Source organism: Marmota flaviventris, chromosome 6 (assembly GCF_047511675.1).
Source record: "Marmota flaviventris isolate mMarFla1 chromosome 6, mMarFla1.hap1, whole genome shotgun sequence".
Lineage (NCBI taxonomy): Eukaryota > Metazoa > Chordata > Mammalia > Rodentia > Sciuridae > Marmota > Marmota flaviventris.
Genome location: NC_092503.1, coordinates 156,113,689 through 156,133,677, shown reverse-complemented (window position 1 = coordinate 156,133,677; position 19,989 = coordinate 156,113,689). Strand labels below are relative to the sequence as shown.

At 54.1% G+C, this 19,989-nt stretch overlaps 1 protein-coding gene across 1 annotated transcript in view; it reads left to right on the top strand.

Moving 5' to 3' along the window:
* Kiaa0319 (KIAA0319 ortholog) overlaps positions 1-19,581 on the top strand; it is a 43,412-nt gene extending 23,831 nt beyond the window's left edge. Inside the window, exons 12-21 of the mRNA XM_071613723.1 lie at positions 12-144; positions 1,067-1,215; positions 4,678-4,829; positions 6,298-6,436; positions 7,010-7,169; positions 10,550-10,692; positions 12,085-12,207; positions 13,202-13,292; positions 15,370-15,461; positions 17,800-19,581. Of these exons, the coding sequence (XP_071469824.1) occupies positions 12-144; positions 1,067-1,215; positions 4,678-4,829; positions 6,298-6,436; positions 7,010-7,169; positions 10,550-10,692; positions 12,085-12,207; positions 13,202-13,292; positions 15,370-15,461; positions 17,800-17,978 (1,361 nt within the window). The 3' untranslated portion in view covers positions 17,979-19,581. The remainder of the gene's footprint in view (positions 1-11; positions 145-1,066; positions 1,216-4,677; positions 4,830-6,297; positions 6,437-7,009; positions 7,170-10,549; positions 10,693-12,084; positions 12,208-13,201; positions 13,293-15,369; positions 15,462-17,799) is intronic.
* Positions 19,582-19,989: the final 408 nt, after the last annotated feature.

Here is a 19,989-nt window from a genome sequence, read left to right as displayed (position 1 = left end):
TGCAATTCTAGGAAACAACAGGCCTCCCGTGGCCGTGGCCGGCCCCGACAAGGAGCTGGTCTTCCCAGTGCAAAGTGCCACCCTGGATGGGAGCCGGAGCAGTGACGACCACGGCATCGTCCACTACCACTGGGAGCACATTGGGTGGGTGTCAAGCCACCACTCTAGGGGTCACAGCCATGCTGAGGGACAGTGTCCCCTCCCTGGAGGACCAGCACCAGACAGCCAGTCAGGACTCGAGCAGGCTTCTAGAAGTAATTGGGCGTGGTTGGCCGAAGAGTGCACCAAGTGCAGACAAGATGGACAGAGACTGCAGGGCGTGGGTCCCAGGGCAGGTGGCAGGGCTGTCCTGGTGTGAGGGGAACTGGGGATGGAAGAAGCTCAGGGGGGCCTCGGGGAGCCCTGTCTGCGCCCCACCACCCTGCGCAGACTGGAGGCCACGGAAGTTCAGAGCTCAGTATGACCCAGCATTTCCCGAGCTTCACACGCCCCATCTCCTGGACGTCTACGCGACGTTTTAAGAGGCTGATTACGAGGGTTACTCGCATTTTGAAGCTGAAAACCTAAGATGCACAAGGACTGCTGAGATCACATGGCCTCAGGCTGCCAAGGCAGGAGGAGAAGGAGCTGGGCTCAACCTAGGTCTTCTGAGAACCAAGTCTCCCTCTTAATGCACCGCGTAATTCCTCTTAGGACATCCGCCATCTGGCTCACCCTCCTCCATGCGCTCCCTAAAGGTGGACAAGGATTTTGACCCAATTTTATTAGGAAAAGAAAGGGGTAGTTTGTAAGATTCTGTTTCCAAGGCTAGATCATCTCACTGGCAGCTAACTAAAATAAAAAACCAAGAACAGGTATCTTCTTCCAGGAGCGCAGCCGACTGTAGAAAATAGGCTTTGGCGGTTGACGGTTAGGCTTACCTGGAGTGTACCAGGGACACAAGGTCACCTTAAGATACTCTGGGTGTGCACATTGCCCGGAAGCGGCAGGCAGCGTTTGTGGGGCGGCCACACTCTTGCCTGAGCGCCCCACGCCCTCCCCGTGTTCTCACTGTCTTGGTTTACAGAGGCCCCAGTGCAGTGGAGATGGAGAACGTGGACAGGGCTGTGGCCACCGTCACCGGGCTGCAGGTGGGTACCCACCTCTTCCGCCTCACAGTGGCAGACCAGCAGGGGCTGAGCAGCACGTCCACCCTGACTCTGGCAGTGAAGAAGGGTGAGTAGACCACCGGCCTGCGTTCGTGTCCAGCAGGACCCTGGGCCCCGCCGGGTAGAGATGTCAGTGCTCACTCCCTCCTTCCCACAGGGCCAGCCTCGGAGCCGCACAGCTCTCCCCAAGCCCTGTGCAAGGAAGCACCTTTCCTTTTCCTTGAGTATCTTGTAACAGTTCCACTCTCCTTCAGAGGCCGTGGCGACCAAAGCCCAGGTCCGGAGATGCGGCCACACTCTGCTGTCTGTCGGAGTTCGGCTCAGAGGTGCTCCCAGCCTCTAGCTGTTAACTGCTCTTGGCTCTGTTCTCTTGCCTGCCTCTTTGGCCCTGAGGGCTCGGGCCCTTTGCTTCAGCCATTTCTTCATCCTCTCTATAAAGCAGTGCTGGACTTGTGGCAGTCACAAATGTTGGTTAGTTGGAAGGACTAAAATGGACGATTGTGACATGTTTAAGCACAGAGGAAGGAAAGCATGGCTGACGGAAAGATGCACATGTGGTATGGGAAGGGCCAGGGCGTGGGGCTGTGGGGACAGCTGCTGGGGCCTGAGGCAGAGGCTCAGCCACGAAGGGTGCACTGCCACCTGTGATGCCTAGCAGCTGGCAGGTAGGTGAGGCTGGAGCAGTTTCATCAGCAGAGTGATGTAGAGCTGGATTTCTAAGAACATCTTATTGTAGATATTTCTAACCACACATAAAAGCAGAATAGCCCTAAAGCCCCTTGTGTGCCGCGGGCACCTTCCACGGCCAACATTGCTTTGCTGGTCTTGTTCCTCTGATCAATTCGCAGCTTAGTCTACTTTGATTGGAATGTTTGAAAGCAAACCCTAGCACCATGTCATTTCAACTTTAAGACCTGGATTTCTAGGAAGATGGCATGACTGGGGTGTAGCTCAGTGGTGAAGTGTGTGCACCAGTATATATATGGAAAAGAGCAGGCCAGGAGGATGTGAGGGATGTGGAGTCATCTGGGCAGGAGGTGACGGGAACCTTATTACCTTATTAGAGGCCAAGAAGGTGAGACTAGGGAGAAAAGGGACACGTTGGGAAGACCTTGGGAGCGTGTGTTCTCAGGACTTAGAAATGCACCTGAGGGTAAGAGAGGTGGCATGATGCTGGGGGGGATGGCAGTGATGGCACCAAGATTTGTGACTTTGGCATGTGGGTGGGTGGTGAGGGAAATCGCATTCACAGAAGAGCAGCAGTAGGTTTTAAATGCAGATTTGGACATTTTGAGTTGGTGACAATGATGTGTCTGGGCAGGGGTCAGGGAGCATATAACTGGAGTTCAAGAGCACAGACCAAGGGGAAGTGCTGGACCTGCCATGGACCTACTTGGAACCTCGGTGTTGTTTTCTACAGGCCTTTGGGCTCAGTTTATGGCTGTTTGTTTCTATTCTTCAGCACCTTCCCCCTTTTTCACAGTGGAATTAAGTTTTTTTGTGTCTTTTTTTTTTTGTGTGTGTGTGTGTGTGTGTGTGTTGCTGGGGATTGACCCTGGGGTCTTTTGCATACTAGGTGAGTGCTCTACCTCCGAGCCACATCCCTCACCTGGAATTGAGCCTCCTTAATGTGAACCTCGCTCCCCTCCCCATGTCCCACCCCTAATGGAGTGTGGTAAATGAGATCCTTTTTTTTGTCCTGGGGATCAAGCCAGGACCTGTGTGTGCTGGGCAAGCACTCTGCCCCGAGCCCCATCTCAGGACTTAGGGAAGCGGGAAGCCTGGAAATGGGACCAGTTGTCTCTGCCGCAGTCTCCAGCCTGGGGACCAGGGAATATTAAGGATCCCCGGGCTCCAGCCTTGGCCTCCTGTCGCGATGGGCAAAAGGTGTGACTTATGCAGTCGAGGGGGGAGAAATAAAGAATGTCCACACACTTCTGCCCTTTCGATGCTTTATTCACTCAAATCACTCAATACAATTTCATTCTAAAGGTTCTTAATCAAGAAAAGGACAATCTTTAATGCTGGGCACTGCATAGACATAATCAATTTACAGCAAACAATTCTAGACTAATTAATTCTAAGCACTGCAAACACACGTAATCATGACAGGCTCATGACAGACATTCCGTCTGCAAGCCAAGTTCAAGTGTCAGATCAAAAGTCTCCAGCCTTGAGCCGCAAGTCCAGCAGATGCACACTCACTTTTTCCTGACATCAGATCAGGAACCGAGGCAGGCTTCTCCTGGGGTGGAGCTGACGGCTGGCTGAGGAGGCGGTCATGGGGAGAAGTCCTTTTCTCACCAGAGTCAGGAGGCTGCTGTAGAGTTTGAGAGTGATGGGAACAATGCAGAGGATCAGGCGGATGAGAAGAGCTGGGATGTCAGTCCAGGTCCTCACCAGGCTCTCCAGCCTGAGGGCATCGGTGTCGGCTGGCTGAACGTCTGCTCATTTGCTCCATCACTTAGACTACATTTGGGGGCATCCGACCACCCTTTCAATTCTGCCACCGGGTTTCTCAGTGATGTCATTTGCCCTGGTATTAAGGCATCTGGTCTGGAGGTCCTCACCCTGATTCTCTTGCCTCTCCCCCTTATTGGGGCAAGGACAACACGACAGAGACTTCGCGCTGAGCTTGTCAGGGTGGGGGGAAGTGACTTGTTCATGTCAGGGCTGTGCCTCATGACCATACTGGAGGGCTCCGTAGGCACCTGGTGAGACCGCAGGTTTCAAAGTGGGAGTTTTTAAATGGAGTTGCTTAGGCTCAGGCCCAAGGCCGTCCTCACACTTTCTGACCCTGTTTTCTGCTGCTGCCTGTGGGGAGGAGACTCTGGAGCCCTCTGAACAAGCGGGGTTCGCCCTGCAGCCGCCTCCTCTCCAGACCAGCCCTGTGCCTCTGGTGGCACCCGTCCCTGCTGGTGCCCCGGCCCTCTTTCCTGGGGTGTTAAATCAGAAATGGCTCTATGCTGTCTCATTTCTATCTGACACCTCATCAGAGGAGGGAGGGGCTGATCACTTTCTACCAGTTTGATAATATTAAAAAATCCAGACATTTCTGCAGTCAGACGGTGTGGACCAGTAAAAGATGACCCAGGGTGTATTTGCTTTGTTTTTATTTGTATTTCTTGGCTGTGTCTTGCACGTAGTAGGCAAGACCTCTACCACTGACCCAACCCTAGAGTGTGTTTTAAATCAAAATGTTTTTACTTTCTGGACCCTGAACATTGTAAGATCAATGTTTCTCTCTTTTTAAAAGGAGAAGTAACACATTATTATATATATTAGAAAAGTCATCAGTGTCCAGGCTGCCACCTGCCCTTTTCACCCCAATCTTAAACAGCTAAGCACAGAGTTGTAAGAAAGTCTATATATTGTCTTGCAGGTATTTGGGGCAGAAAATAATGTCTTTTAAGTTTTTAAAAGCTGCATCTCTGCAAGAGGGAACACTTGTGGGTATTTTATGACCTGCTTTCTATCACCAGCATTTTAAATCGATGTCTTTGCTTATTTTTTGCTGTACTTGACATAGAAAGTAACAGTCCTCCCAGAGCCCGGGCTGGTGGCAGGCATGTTCTCGTCCTTCCCAATAATTCCATTACTTTGGATGGTTCAAGGTCTACCGACGACCAAGGCATTGTGTCCTATCTGTGGGTGCGGGATGGCCAGAGTCCTGCTGCGGGGGTGAGTACCTTGAATGCCAGCTGAGTGCCTGTTTGTGATGTGTCTGTGCCAGTTGCTCGGGCTGCTACAGCAGCACACTGGGGCCCGGTGGCTTGGCCAACAGGACTCCACTTCCTGCTGCTCTGGAGGGTGGGAAGGTGAGACTGAGGCGCCGGCCAGTTCGGGTTCTGCTCAGGCCTCTTGCTGGATGGTCCACAACTGCCTTCTCGCTGTGTCTTCACATGGCAGGGAGCGAGGAGGGGAGGCACAAGCCCTGTGTCTCTTCTCAGAAGGACACTGATCATACCTAATCAGGGCCCCACCCTAGGACCTCCTTTCACCTTGATTACCTCCTTATGGGTCCTGCCTTTGGTCACACTGGTGGTTAGGGCTTCCACATGTGAGGTTTGGGGGACACAGTCAGTCTGTAGCAGTGTCCATATCATGGCCTCATCTCCCCGGTAAGGGGCTTGGTCTAAGTTTGAATGTCCCAGGGCCTGGAGGTCAGAGCTGCTGTTAGATCCTGAAATCCTTTCCGCCCTTCCCTGACCACACTCTGGCTGGGTAGCAGAGCAGAGCCTGGAGCACTTGGAAGCCGAGTCTGTTGAGGGAATCTTTTTGCTCTTCCCTGTCATTGCTGTTTTGGTCCAAGTAGATTCTTCCTCTTCCTTATGTCATATCAGACATGTCACAAGTCGGGATGGCTGATCCCCTCCGCAGGGGAGGAGAGTGAACGCAGAGGTGGAGAGAGCCTTGGCTCAGGTCAGCTAGCTCGTCCCTCTGCCTACAAAACCGTCCAGGGTGCAGCTCCTGGGGCACTTTCCCACAGCCCGCTGTGCCTCCTGGGCTTAGGGTTGGGGATCTTCCTTCCTGCCCTTGCCAGGGACTGCAAACCTTCTCTGGGAGAAGTACTGAAGGCGTGGTCACAGGGAGGGACTGAGCGCTCCACATTTCCCCAGTCCCTCTGGAATGCCCTCTGCCCAGCTGGTGGTGGGTCTCCTGGGCTTCTCTTCCTCTCCTCCGAGTCCCTACCTTCTTGTGCATCCTTTCCCGTCAGCAAGTTCAGAGCTGGGAATCTGGAGAGTCTGCTCTAATCCTTCGGACCATCGAGGCCCACAATGACCTCCCTTTCTCCCAGGGTTTCAGTTTGAGGAGACCGTGTTGTGCCAGAAGGGAGCCCAAGATGAGAGTGTTATAAAGCAGATATGTTAAACAAGACCCGTGAAACCCAGGCCTTGCCCCTGGGGTCCTCGCCCTGGTTTGGGTCTTTCCCTCTCTTGGACAGAATCACTCATTTGCTAATTCCTGGAAAGCGCTCGGGCCCTGGAAATCCTGCCTTGGACTTTGTGCCCTGGAGCTGTGTGGGGAGGGGAGCTGAGGGATGCTCCCTCCCCAGCCTGACCCATCTCGTCTCGTGGGTGAGGGTGCTCAGGCTTGGGATCAGAAACCCGAGGTTGACAGCTGCCCTGTGCATCCTGTTATTTCACAGGATGTCATCGATGGCTCTGACCACAGTGTGGCCCTGCAGCTCACCAATCTGGTGGAGGGGGTCTACACTTTCCACTTGAGAGTCAGCGACAGCCAGGGGGCCTCGGACATGGACACCGCCACTGTGGAGGTGCAGCCAGGTGTGTTCACAGACTGAGGAGCTGCCCAGGCACGGTCCAGCTGGTCAGCACCTGGGGATCTTCACAGATGCAGCCGTGGTGGGGGGCCTCCTGTGGCTGGAGTCAGCTCTCGGCCCACTTGCTGCCCTTGTGATCCCCACTCGATCATCCAGCCCCGTAACTTGTAAAGGACAACTAGAGCTGGCAGCGAGATCATCTTTTCACTTTTGTTTTCCTGCCAAGAGACAAAGACTCAATGTGTCGTGGACACAGGGACGCGGGGCTGGGATGCCCGGGTGGGGGAGAGCTCACAAGGTGGCCACACTGACCCCCACTGTGGGTGGACAATGCTCGGGGCACGGGGTGGGGGTGGATTCTCTTTGGTCCTGGGCAAACATGGGGGATGCTGGCATCTCAGATCAGCGAGGGGCTCAGGTATGCTGGGAAGAAAAAAAGACAACAAACCGGGATAAAAGAGAAAAAGTACTCCCCATAGCGGCCTCTGGGTGTCTGGAAGAACTGTCCTAGGAGCCGGGTGTGGAGATCCCGCAGGCAATGCCTCCAGGTGGAAAGCCCTGGGGTCTCTCCTTCCAGACCCGAGGAGGGGCGGCCTGGTGGAGCTGATCCTGCAGGTGGGGGTCGGGCAGCTGACAGAGCAGCGGAAGGACGCACTGGTGAGGCAGCTGGCCGTGCTGCTGGACGTGCTGGACTCGGACATCAAGGTCCAGCGGATCCAGGCGCACTCGGATCTCAGGTACCTCGTGTCGGCTGAGCGGCGGACCCCGGAGGCCAGGACGGCGCTGTCGGGCTTCTTCCCTGTGCGCGCCTCTGGGCTCCTGCGGCCCAAGCTTCTCAGCTTCCCTCTTCCCAGGGTTGGAGTGTGTGAGGCTGAGCTCCTGCCTTTTGTGTTTCCCTGGGATTTGCTTTGGTCTTCTTTTTTGGTACTGGGAATTGAACTCAGGGGCTCTCAGCCACCGAGCCACGTCCCAGCCCTATTTTGTGTCTTATTTAGAGACAGGGTCTCACTGAGATGCTGAACACCTCCCTGTTGCTGAGGCTGGCTGTGAACTCCAGATCTCCTGTCTCAGCCTCCCCAGCAGCTGGGATTACAGGAGGCGTTCCCCGAGGAGCAGGGCTCACTGGGATTTGTTTTTAAATGTTTATCCGACTGGCTGGAGGGGAGGAGAGAGGAATATGGGGGAAAATCCCACCATGCACAGTAATTCCACCAGCTCGTCCCCTGGACTGGTATTTACTTAGAAAAGTGCCCAGTGAAACACATCCTGATTATTACTACTATCATTGTCATTGTGGTGATTTTGCGGTGCTGGGGATTGAGCCCAGGATCTTGCGGGCTAGGCCAGCCTCTGCCCCGAGCTCCTCCCCAGTCCTGTGTGTAGGTGTGGATGGATGTTTGGCATTGGGAATTTAGCCAGGGGCTCTTTACCACGAAGCCACATCCCCAGCACTCCCATGCCTTCTTACATTTTTTAATTTTGAGACAGGGTCTCATTATAAGTTGCTTAGGGCCTTGCTGAATGGATGAGGCTGGCTTTGAACTTGAGATCCTCCTGCCACAGCCCCCCTGCACCCCCACCAAGTCGCTGGGATTACAGGCATGGGGTGCCAGGCCCAGCCCTCTAGTTACTTTTTACAGAACTCTTTCTAAAACACAGCATACATTTCTCTTACTTAAAAAAGACCAAAAAATACTGAGTCACAGACTTTTCTGAAAATCAACAAAACCAAAAGTTGTTCCTTTGGCCAGTCAACAAAGTTTATAAAGATTGACCAAGAAAAAACCCAGAGAAGGCTCAAATTGTTGAAGCCGGAATAAAGGAGGGGACAACCTTACAGAAATGGAAAGGACTTTACAGAGATGCTCTGAACGCTCCTCAGCCCACCAGAGAACCTTGTGAAACTGGAAACCCCTAGAAGGACATAAACAGCAAAAAAACTTACTGACAAGAAATGACAAGTCTACGTAGACCCACGTGCAACAGGTGGAGACTGAAGAGTAACAAAGGTCCCCAAATGTCCCAGGACCAGACGGCTTTCCCAGCGAACCCTGCAAAATGTTTAAAGGGTTAACATAGCACTTCACAAGATTCCCCCAAAATAGAAGCTGGGGAACATTTCCCAATGGTGCTGTGAGGCCAGCTCTCCCCCAATCCTCAATCAGAAAAGGACACCACAAGGAAAGAAAACTGTAGGCCGACCGCCCTTCCAGTGCAGAAGCACAAACTGGTGACAAAATACTGCCAAACTGAACCCAGCCCCTGGTGAGAAGATAGGCCAGGACCAGTGTGCCCCGCCCGGGGATCACGGCTGCTTCCATGCTCAAGGGCCAGCCTGTGACAGGCCACGCGAGGGCACAGAGCGCAAAGCCCAGCCACAGCCGCAGGCGCTGGAATGTGGGGACAAGTACATGGTGTACTTCATCCATGGCATACATTAAGGGCGTCTGAGTGGCAGGCCCTGCCCTCATACTAGGCACAGAGAGAGAGCGTATGAGCGGCAGGCCGCTTACCCCGTAGGCACACCCTGGGCGTGAGGCCATGTGTGGCCGTCCCTGAGCTTGCTCCATGGTCCACTCTTCTATTGGCCGCTGCAGGGCTAGTTAGCAGACATTGCACTGGTGACTGCCTGTAATCTGCTTGGCTGCTGCCTGAGTCTATGTACATGGTAACTGTGCAATAAAATCAGACCTGCTTCCTGCTTGGTCTCCCAAGGTCTTGATTAGCGACTCCACAGCCACACTCTCCTCTACCATGTTCCGTGGACCTCCTCGCTGGATGAGAGAGCCCACTCACTGGAAGCCCAGTGCCCGCAAAAGAAACACTTGTGGTAGAACTGTGTCCCCAACATGGTTTAGCCAAGTGCTGACCCTGGTATACCAGCTCAGTGGGAAACTGAGTTGTTGCAGAAGTATGTAGTTAATTTAAGATTAGGTAGGATTAGGATAGGTGGCTCTCAATCCATGTGCCTGGTGTCCTCGTGAGAAGAGTGGAGACACGGGTACACAGGGTACACAGGGAACGCCACAGGACAGAGGGGACAAGAAATACAGACAAATTTGTTGTATTTTTTTTTTTTTTTAACAACATTCCTGGAAAACTAACAGATCTGAATAGTTATTTCTCTAAAGATGTGCAAGTGGCCCATTAGCATGTGAAAAGATGCTCTTCCTCATGCGCCACTAAGGAAATGCAAATTAAAACCCCACCTTGACACCACTCAGCACCCATTGGCCGACCAGGGCAGGGCAGGTGCTGGCAAGGACTTGGGTACCCTGGAACATCTGCATGGCACAGCCCTGTGGAAGGTCTGGTGTTCCTAAGGAGGCCAATCAGAGCTGCCATCGACCCGACGACTCCACTCACAGGTGTACACCCAGGAGAGACAAAAACCTGTGTATGAATGTGCATAGCACCTAGTCACAGTAGAGAAAAAGTGGAGAAACCTGAACGTTCACCAGCTGAGGAGTGGATAAAACAGCGATCGAGCCGCACGGCAGATGCTGCAAGGCGGCGAACTTTGAAAACACTGTGCTAAGTAAACAGCCAGACGCAGAGGATCACTGCATCGTGTGAGTCCATTTACACCAAGTGTCCAGAGTACTCAAATCCCTTATAAAGAGAAAGGCGGACCAGTGGTTTTCAGAGTGGGGGAGGAGGAGAGGGGAAATATGCTAATGGTCTGGGTTACCTTCTTAGGGTGAAGAGCCTGTTCTGGGTTAGACGGCGGTGATGGCGGTGCCAGTCCGTGAATGTACTGGAAGCCATTGCAGTTGTGCTTTAGAGGGATGGGGTTTAGCTTAGGGGTAGAGCATGTGCTTCGCATGTGCAAGGGCCAGGGTTCAATCCAGCACCAGAAACAAAGGAGGGGAGAAGGCCGTCTCCTCGCGTGTGCTGTGTCTGCTTGCACCTGTGCATCGGGCTCCCCTGTGAGGCCTCTCTCAGCTGTGCTTGGAGACCTAAGGGCCTTTATTTATGAAGAGAAGCAATTCCTGGCCACAGGCGAGCCTGCCTCTCCGCCCAGCTCCCGACAGCACAGGCCGGTGGCCAGGCTGGCCGTGCCCCGTGGCCCTGCCTGACACGTACGTGTGGCTGTGCTCCCGTGTCTCCTCTGCAGCACCATGCTCGTGTTCTATGTGCAGAGCGGGCCTCCCGCCCAGGTCCTCAGAGCCGCCGACGTGGCCCGAGCCCTGCACAGGCGGCTGTCACGGGAGAGGGCCGACTTCTTGCTTTTCAAGGTCTTGAGGGTGGACACAGCAGGTATGTTGCGTTCTGGAATCTTCTAAAAGAATCAGACTTGCCGGTGGTGGATACGATATGGCTTGCAGGCACAGGGAGAGGAGTGGATGGGGACACCCAGGGACTTGTTCTGCACTTACTTCTCAGGGGTGTTTCCTGCAGCACACATTTGCCCACAGCCGTGTCTTAGAAGGAGACAGAGAGCAACAACAGGCAGGGTCTCTCTCTGTTTTTTTTTTTTTTTTTTTTTGGAGACAGGGTCCTCTGTGTTGTCCAGGCTGGTCTTAAACTCCGGGGCTCACACTGTCCCCTTGCCTCCGTCTCCCAAGTGTCAGGATGCAGGCATGTGCCACTGTGCCTGCCCGCGACACAGCTTCAATGTGCCTCCCACGTGGACCCTGCTCTCAGGGCCTGCTGGCCACCCTCCAGGACACCCACTGGTCCACAGTCCACAGTCCTGTCTTCATCTCATGAGCAATATGAATGCACATCACGCTGAAGTGGTCATTTCTGTGAGGGTCACAAGGGACATGATAACATTTGGGCAACAAAATTTAATTCCAATAAATTTATTTCCAACAAATTCTCCGATAAAATATTATTGACTTTTTCCATTATAATGTAGAGTAACTTGATGTAAAAAATCTTTTTTTCTGGCTACAAAAGTAATATTTATAGTTGTGGGAAATCTGGACTATCCAGAAGATACCGAGGAGGAAAGAATCTTCCAGATGGTGAAGCCTAGAATTCACACCACTCAGAGATGACTCATTAATATTCTGGTATTTCTCTCCAGTTGCTCCATCTCTGTGAACATGTAATACAATCAGGATGATTTGATGTCTGTCTTTTTTTGAGACCTGGGGATTGAACCTGGGCCTCACTCACGCTAGGCAGCGCTCTACCACGAGCCGCACCATGAGCCGCACCCCTAGCCCCTGTCGTCTATTTTAACTGCTTTTAACTTCATATATGATCATTTTCTCAACTAACTCCTTTAAGCTTCCCGTTAGGGAGATGCTGGTGGCTGTGTGGTGTGCCTCCCTGGGCATGATCTGCAGTCATGTGACCCGCCCTGTATCCACGGACTTTAGGATTGATTTTCAGTAATGTTACAATGCAGATATTGTATCCAAGGAGCTCTGTGACATTCACACAAGAGCTCTGTGCACATTCCCAGTCAGTCTCACTGGGTGCATTCTCAGAATCCGCTTTCCTGGGCCAGAGGTGGCACGTGTTTGCTGGGTTTGAAGGCGTTTGCTGTATGGTGTGGCTTCTCTGCCATTTGCTTCCTGATGAGGAGGTCGCAGGTCCTCGGTCCAACACCACACAAGTGCTCAGGGCCTTGCTGCTGGGTGCGGAGCAGGGAAGCCAGGCCCTTCCCTGCGGCCCTCAGCTCCCTGCCCCTTGCAGGCTGCCTTCTGGAGTGTTCTGGCCACGGCCGCTGCGACCCCATCACCAAGCGCTGCGTCTGCTCCCAGCTGTGGATGGAGAACCTGATCCAGCGCTATGTCCGCGATGGGGAGAGCAACTGTGGTGAGTCCTGGCGTCGAAGTGGCCGTGGCAAGGAGCTGCAGGGCCATCGTCCTATCCCAGAGTCCTCCCCAGGACTGCCTTCTGGCTTATGCATAAAACCTCCCCGGGAGGAGTGCTCTGCGGCAGAGCCTGCTTGCCAACCCTGGCCGGCAGCTCTGAGAGGGGGCTGCTGTGGCCACAGGCCACGTTTCCAGATTGCACCTCCCTTGGCTCCAGCTCAGGGGGACCTGCCTGAATTGGACCAGTATGGAGACCCAGCCCACTCCTCCGGGCTGTCCTCCAGGCAGGCACCAACAGTGGAAGCCAGGGCCTCAGCAGGCCGGGCTGGGCCCCTCCATCTGCTCTGGGGAGAAAACCGTATCCGATCACTGCTCGTCCTCTAGGAGTAGATTTGTGGTTTTGATGGGAATGATTGGCAGAAAGAATGGTCGGAGCTGACTGCCAGATCACATCCTGCCTCGTATGGCTCAAGCATGCAGAGCCGCCACCTGGGCCAGGATTCCAGGGAGAGCGTGTGACCTTCACCCCAAGAGCTTTAACCCAGCTCGGCTTTGGCTCCCGTGGCTCCTCTGGTCCTCAGCTGCTCGGCAGAGCCCTTGACGAGCGAGGGCACAGGAGGAGGGAAGACGGGGCTGAAAGGTGTCTTCATCCACGGGCACTTGGCTTCATTAACACCACGCCAGGACCATTTTGGGGGAGGGTCGTGATCTTGGGGTTCTGGAGGGACTCGGCTGATGGGCCACAGTGTGTGTGGAAGGGACATTATGCTACTTAATGGGCTGATTTGGTTATTTTAGGTTACTTGGTTCTCTAGTCAGCATGAAGTACGTGCTCCATGAGTCCCTGGACCAATGGGTGGAACAGGGCCGTCCTGGGTGTTGATTACTGACGTTCAGCCTTGTTGCTCTGCGCTGCCCCAGAAATCACTGCGAATCCCCCGCGGTGCTGTGTGCAAACAGCCCACAGCGCCCACCCTGGCTCTCTCGTTTTCCAGAGTGGAGCATATTCTATGTGACGGGGCTGGCTTGCGCTCTCCTAGTGCTGGCAGGAGGCGTGACGTGGCTGTGCATCTGCTGCTGTCACAGGTACGTGCTGGTGCGCCTGTCCACTCGAACCAAGGTGCCTCCCTGGGCACCGTGTCTTGCCGTGGTGTGGCTTGCTGGGGTTTCTTAAGTTGCTGACCTGTCTGATGGTCGCTTTTATGAAGACAAGCTAGTCCAAGAATTCGATGCACATCTGGCCCACGGTGCAGGAGCCTGCAGAAGTGGATTAATACTGGAGGCTGCTTCTCCTTCTGAAGGCTCTCACTTTCCAGGAGGGTCCAAGTTCTCCATCAAATCCAGTGTTATCCTCGCTAGCTCATGTCACTTCCCCAGAGCACAACCTTGGTGGCCTTAGAGGTCTCAGTGGAGAAAAGAGTTCTACAAGAATACTGGTACAGACTTCCAGAAGAAGACTTCAGTTTTTATTGCATGAAACAACATCCTGATCTGTATGAATCCCTTTTATTTTTAGGTATTAGAGATTGAACCCAGGGCGCTTTACCGCTGAGCCACATCCCCACCCTCTTTATTTTTTATCTTGAGGGAGGGCCTTGCTAAGTTGCTGATGACCTTGAACTTTCTATCCTCCTGCCTCAGCCTCCCAAGTTGCTGGGATTATAGGTGTGCACCACCAAGTTGGGCCCGAATCTCTTTTAGTCTAATATCACCAAAGAGAACCTGTGTTGGTTTTTCTTTTTTCTCTCCATGGGGTGCCCAGAAGCCCCTTGGCTGCCTTGTTGTCTGAACCTCCCGGAACCCCGCACTCGGCCCTCTGTGAGACTAGGGGGAAGTGGTTATCTAGTCCTTAGGAGCCAGCAAGGGTCCATTTTTCTATGAGTCTCTAAAAATGTGCTCCAAAGATGTAATAAAGAGTAGGTGAGCTAAGGTGGGCGCACGCCTGTGATCCCAGTGGTTGGGGAGGCTGAGACAGGAGGATCACAGGTTCAAAGTCAGTCTCATCAACCTAGCGAGGCTCTAAGCAACTCAGTGAAACTCTCTCTCTAAATAAAATTCAAAATAGTGCTGCGGATGTGACTCAGTGGTTGAGAACCCCTGATTTCAATCCTTAGTACCAAAAAAAAAAAAAATGTAGGTGTACTAAAACTAACAGTTTCTTTTCAGAAGTCACTTCTACTCAAGCTTTACTTGTGCTCATGGTCCCATGGTGGGTGGTGAAGGAGAGCCAAGCACAGGCCCCAGGGAGAGGCTTAGGTCCATCAGGTTTTCCTGCTGCCACCTGGGACGGGGTCCCCTGCTGCTTGTGGCCCGCAGCTTTGGGTCCTACATACCCAGCAGACGGGGAGGGGTGGTGACATGGCCAAGGCCTGTCTCGTGTCATCTCGTGTCATCTCGTGTAGTGCTCCCAGCAACCAGAGAAGAAAGGGACCATCCTTGCCCCCATTTTACAGGTCAGAACATGGAGGCACCGAAGTCTAGGAGAGTTCTCAAAGCCAGAGCTAGGAGGTTCTAGCCTGAGGGTGAGAGGCCCATCTCTTATTCACTTCGAGATCAGAAAATTGGGATCACTCTTTGTTCTTTACCTACCTTAGCATGGTTTTGATGTGTTTTCAAACTGTCTTCTGCAGCATGGGATGAGGTACACAGGGCCAGCCTGGTTGTCACGTGCTGTGATACAGAGTGGATGTCTGACTCGTTGCTAAAGCAGCAACTGAACTTGGGAACGTCCTGTAGTATAATCTCTGCTGTCTTTCCTTCTCTGATTGCCAGTTTGATTCCTGCATCTTTGACATTCCGGGGTGCTGAGGCTTTGGGGGAAGCTTGCTTACCAGTCTTCTTTCCTCAGTAAGGAAAAGCCCCCTGCACACATGGTTCTGGGGGCCGCTCTCGGGGCTCCATCCCTCAGAGCCCTTGGCTAGAGGCCCAGGGCCATGGCTGTCCCACTCCTGGCCCATTCTCCTGCTGCTCTCTGCAGGGGGCTTCTGGAAGGCACGTGCCAGCCCTGCTGGGCTCCGGCCCCACCTGGGTCTCACAGTGAGGAGCTGAAGTGTCAACTCCTACACACCAGAGGCCAAACACCTCCTCAGTGTCTTCTCCTCAGTGTCCCCAACCCTGGGTCCCAGTGACCCATCTGGGTTGAACTTTTCATTGTTCCTTTCAGACAAAAAAGGACTAAAATCAGGAAGAAAACGAAGTACACCATCCTGGACAACATGGACGAACAGGAGAGAATGGAGCTGAGGCCCAGATACAGTAAGAAGCCGCCTCGCCAGGGTGTCTGCCAGGGAGGGACACTGGGCTTAGGGGAGGAGTAAGCCGAGTCCGCGCTCAGTTAGGTAGGAAGAGTGGGACGCAGCCTGCGATGACAGCCAGCGCCTCGGTCCTGGGGACCTGCCAACGGGAACACTGTGGTCTTAGAGTAGTGCCATCTTGGCAGAGAGCCTGAGGCCTCGATGGTGAGGGATGTGAAGTGTCTGTCATCAGTTAGCTCTGCCCAGTGACCCCAGGGCAAGACTCCTTGGCACCCAGTGCCTGGCTCTGTTCCCTGTGGTGGCAGGGTGGCAGGGCGCACGACACAGTGTCCCCAGCTCCTGTGTGAACGCTCATCACTGTCGGCCTGCCAGACCAGAAATGCAGCAAAAGGACACTTAGACCTCACTAGCCTGCACTCTCCGGCAGCTGCACTAGCTCCACTCAGGGCGCCCTGCGCGTGGGCCTCTCCTGCCCGCCTCAGTTGGCTTTGGGAGCTCAGTATTCACTGCGGCCTGCTTCATGTGTCCTCTCTGGCCTCTGCGGCTGCTCAGCCGGGCGTCTGTGGATCTGCCATGACGCTGGCTTTGCAGCTAAATTCTTGCTCACACAGGGACATACTCACTTTCAAGGTCAAGAAATGCAAAACGCTGCCCACTCTCGGTGCTGAGTGCCTGCCCCCTGCACAGTCCCCGGGTTCCCTGGGGAGGGAGGGAAGTGAACCTTCACCTACCTTTACAGGAGCTCAGCCTGAGTGCGGGTCAGACCCTGCGGTGCTGGGAGTCCTGTGGGCGCCGGAGGAAGCCTTAGGGCAGAGGCCAGGACTGCCTGGTACACCGAGTGTAGTCAGAGGCTTTGGCAGCAGGAGCTTCACTGCAAGTACAGAGTAGTGTGCATTCACTGAGTGCCCACTGTTTACATTACATAGTTGACGTTGGAGGTGCTCCAAAGTGACTACACCTAAGAGCTCAGGGTCCTCTGGCTGCATGAGGTCACCCCGTCCCACTTGGAACACGCCCACCCCCTGATGTCTCTGTCCTCCTGGGGCCCTTCTTACCCAGGTGCAGGACTCAGTCATTGGAGCTCACCTGGTCCCCAGCCCCAGCTGCCAGTCTCCTGCTGTCTCCACACCGCTGTCTCCTCCACCCTCGTTGGGATCCTCACGGTCTCACCTCTGAACTGTGTAATGACAAGGGCCGAACCGTGCTGGGTGCTTGCCGCGCACCTGACCCGTAGTTCTCATCCATCCACATGTCCCTAGACCACAGTTCCTCCTGCACGTGGGCAGCACCTTCGGTGCCGGTGAGGGCCAGCTCCTCCGGAAGGCACCCTCTCCCCTCCCCGTAGCCTTGCACCGTGTGTGTGTGTGTGGGGGGGTGGGGGGTGCCAGGGGAGCTCTCCAGTGCCTCCTTGATTGTGACTGTGACCCCATCTGTCACGTCCCAAGGCACTGCCTCTCAGGGCCTTCTCCTTGGGGGTAGAGCGTTTCGAGGGGACGTAGCGTGGAGATCACAGCAGCCTGGTCTGCAGTCTCCCGGGGCCTCTTCCTCTGTCCCGCAGCCTGTGTCTTTGCCACTGTCTGCCTGTGCTGTGGGGTGAGGCCGGACTCCACATCCTGCCCTGACTCGGTGCTTCTCTGGGAGGCCCCGGCTCCCACTCGCTATTTCCTGTGTGAATCGTTGGCCGCGGTCTGGTCCTGGGTGCTGCCCGTAGTCCATGCCCCTGCTCTGTCTCCCCAGCCAGATCCTCCTCTTGCCCAGCTCCCAGGCTACATGGAAGGCCCCGGAGCAGTCGGGGGTGGGGTGGGGGCCACTCCTCTAGATTCAGGTCGGTGTTTATTTCTCGCCTGTCGCGCTGTCTGCTCACCTGTCTATGTCTGTTCGTTCTCTGAGAGCAGGGATCACTCTCCTTCCTGTTCTGCCCCTATGTTAACCCCAAGAACTCAAATCTGTTGAACTTATACAGTCATCGTGACGGCTCTCACTGAGTGCTCACTCTGCGGAATGGGAATGCTGGGCCTAGACATTCACAGCACTATCTCACTTGATCCTCACCATAAACCCAATTGATAGATGAGGAGAATGAAAGCCCAGAGAGCCTGGGTACCTTGCCCAGGGTCACACAGCTGGGAGTTGCCAAAGCTGGGGCTCAAGTTCAGGTGTGACAGCAAGGTCCCTATTGCTGATCACTAGGAACCCCAAGCCACTTGCTCGGCTGCAGGTTCAGGGGACACATCTACGCTCCTCCTGAGCCTGCACCCAGAATAGTGGAGCTGAATGTGAAGAACAGGGCTCCTCCTAGGAGGGGTGCTGCTCCCTGAGCCTCTGCTGCTTCTCCCTAGGCATCAAGCACCGGAGCACGGAGCACAACTCCAGCCTGATGGTGTCCGAGTCCGAGTTTGACAGTGAGCAGGACACCGTCTTCAGCCGGGAAGGGATGGAGAGAGGGCATCCCCGGGCATCCAGGACCGGCTCCGTCAGGAACGGGGCTTCCTTCAGCTACTGCTCCAAGGACAGATAGTGCAGCAGCCGGAGATGGAGGACCCCGTGGGACCCTGTGTGCAGGACAACTGTGGCCTGGAACAGGAAGCCCACTCGCCCTGCACACTGACGCCTCTCCCAGGGGCCTGGTGGGCTTCTGTAGGAAGAGGCCGGGTTTCTTGGGGTTGAAAATGGAACCTTGCTCTTCTGACCGGGAGGCTCGTTAGCGGGCCTGAAGGCCGGGTGAATTCCCAGGCTACGCGCGGGCGAGAGTTGTGTGTTTCCAAAGCTGGCCCTGTGCTGATGCTCATGTCCAGGTGAAGCTTCACACCTGTGTGTGTCTGTAGAACCTTAGAGAGCGTTCGGTGGCTGGCAGAAGCTCAGGAGCTGAGGAAAGGGAAAGGGGAGGCCGGACATCGTCTCTTCCTTCTCTGAGAGAGAGCCGACGCTGAGCCTCTCTCACCTGTCCATAGCCACCCACCACAGTGGAATCACCAATTCACTGAACATTGAGTCTCACCGTGGGCCGGGCATTTGGACTGCCCCAGATGGCGGTAACCGCTCCGTGACCCGTGAGCCAAGGTCCTGAAATCCGGTCAGTCTTCATGCAGGTGGCAGGGTGCTGAGGATCTGGGCCCCTGAGGCACTTTCCATAATAACCGGACCTATATCCACTTCATATGCTTAAAAGTGATACTTGTTAAATAGTTTTTGGACCCAATTGATCTTATCTAAGCAGCCATTTCCTCCCACAGAGCAGCACCCAGAGCGTGACCTAGAGTTGGCTGTGGCCTCGAGGTCCCCTAGCACCTGTGGTCCTGGGCTGGGGCTGGCGGGGGCGTTGGCAGGTCTGTGGAGTGGGGGGAGGCACAGGGTGTGGCACAGTGTGACAGCCAGCACCACCCTGTGGCTCAGGCTCTGGCCTGCGGCAGGTGGGGATGCCTCTGTCCACCCCGAGGAGAAGCAGGGCCTCTGAAACCCTCAGGCAGGAGTGCGCGGTGTCCAGTCCTGCCGTGGCCGCACACGCCATCTAACCCTTTCCACCTCATGGAGCACTGACACTTGGTGGTCATGGCTTCTGCAGGTCGAGGTGTGATGGCAAAACCACACAAGCTCTCTGCCCTCTTCACAGCTTCAGGGACGTGGTTGTCCTGGACATAGCGCTCAGTGGCCTCAGCATGGGGCTTTTTTTTTTTTTTCCTTCTAAGTCAAGAACTTTCACTTTTTACTTGAAGGAAGCATTTTGTGGGTTCTATTAGCATATACAAATTGCCAGCCTCACTATTCTTGTGCCTTGGGGCCATTGTTAAGTTAAACTAGGGGTTACCTTAACATACATAATGAGATGCTGTGACAACTGGCGTTGGCTGCTACCCAGTGACTAATGGGCAGGTAGCATATACTGCATGGACCCAGTGGACACTGGGGGGTTCACTTCCAGGCTGGATGGAGTGCAGCAGCATGCCATTTCACCATGCTACTCAAAAGTGTGAATTGCTTAGTTCTGAATTTTTTTTATTCAATATTTCCAGACTGCATTTGACCTCAGAAAGTGAAACCATGGGTGAGAGGGGACTCCTGTGTTACACTTCATGCAGAATAGAACTAAAATGTACAGAAGTGTAATTTTATCTTTACAGTAATTTCTTGGTGTGGTGATTTCTTATGTTCATATTTTCTGTATAACTAGCAGGTTCAATACCATCTGTAGTATTATAAGGAAAATGTGATGCTTTTTACACCAGTATTCAGCATCATAAACTTAGATCTGCCCTACCCAGTGACCAGGTTAAGTTAATCTTATGCATAATTGGAAATTACTGGCATAGGAGACATCAGTCCAAGTGCGATGTCACAGAGTGTGGTCAGGCGGAGGGAGGGGCCTTTGCTGTGTCATGACACACATGTCCATGTACTCAGTGGACCCCTGCTGCCAACCTAGAAGGAGACAGTGCTGTTCTCGTGTTCAGATAGCCCTTTGAAGGCCAGGAAGTTCGTTTCTGGGTCTTGCCCAAAGCCACAGTCGATTAAGTGGTGGGTCAGGAACTGAA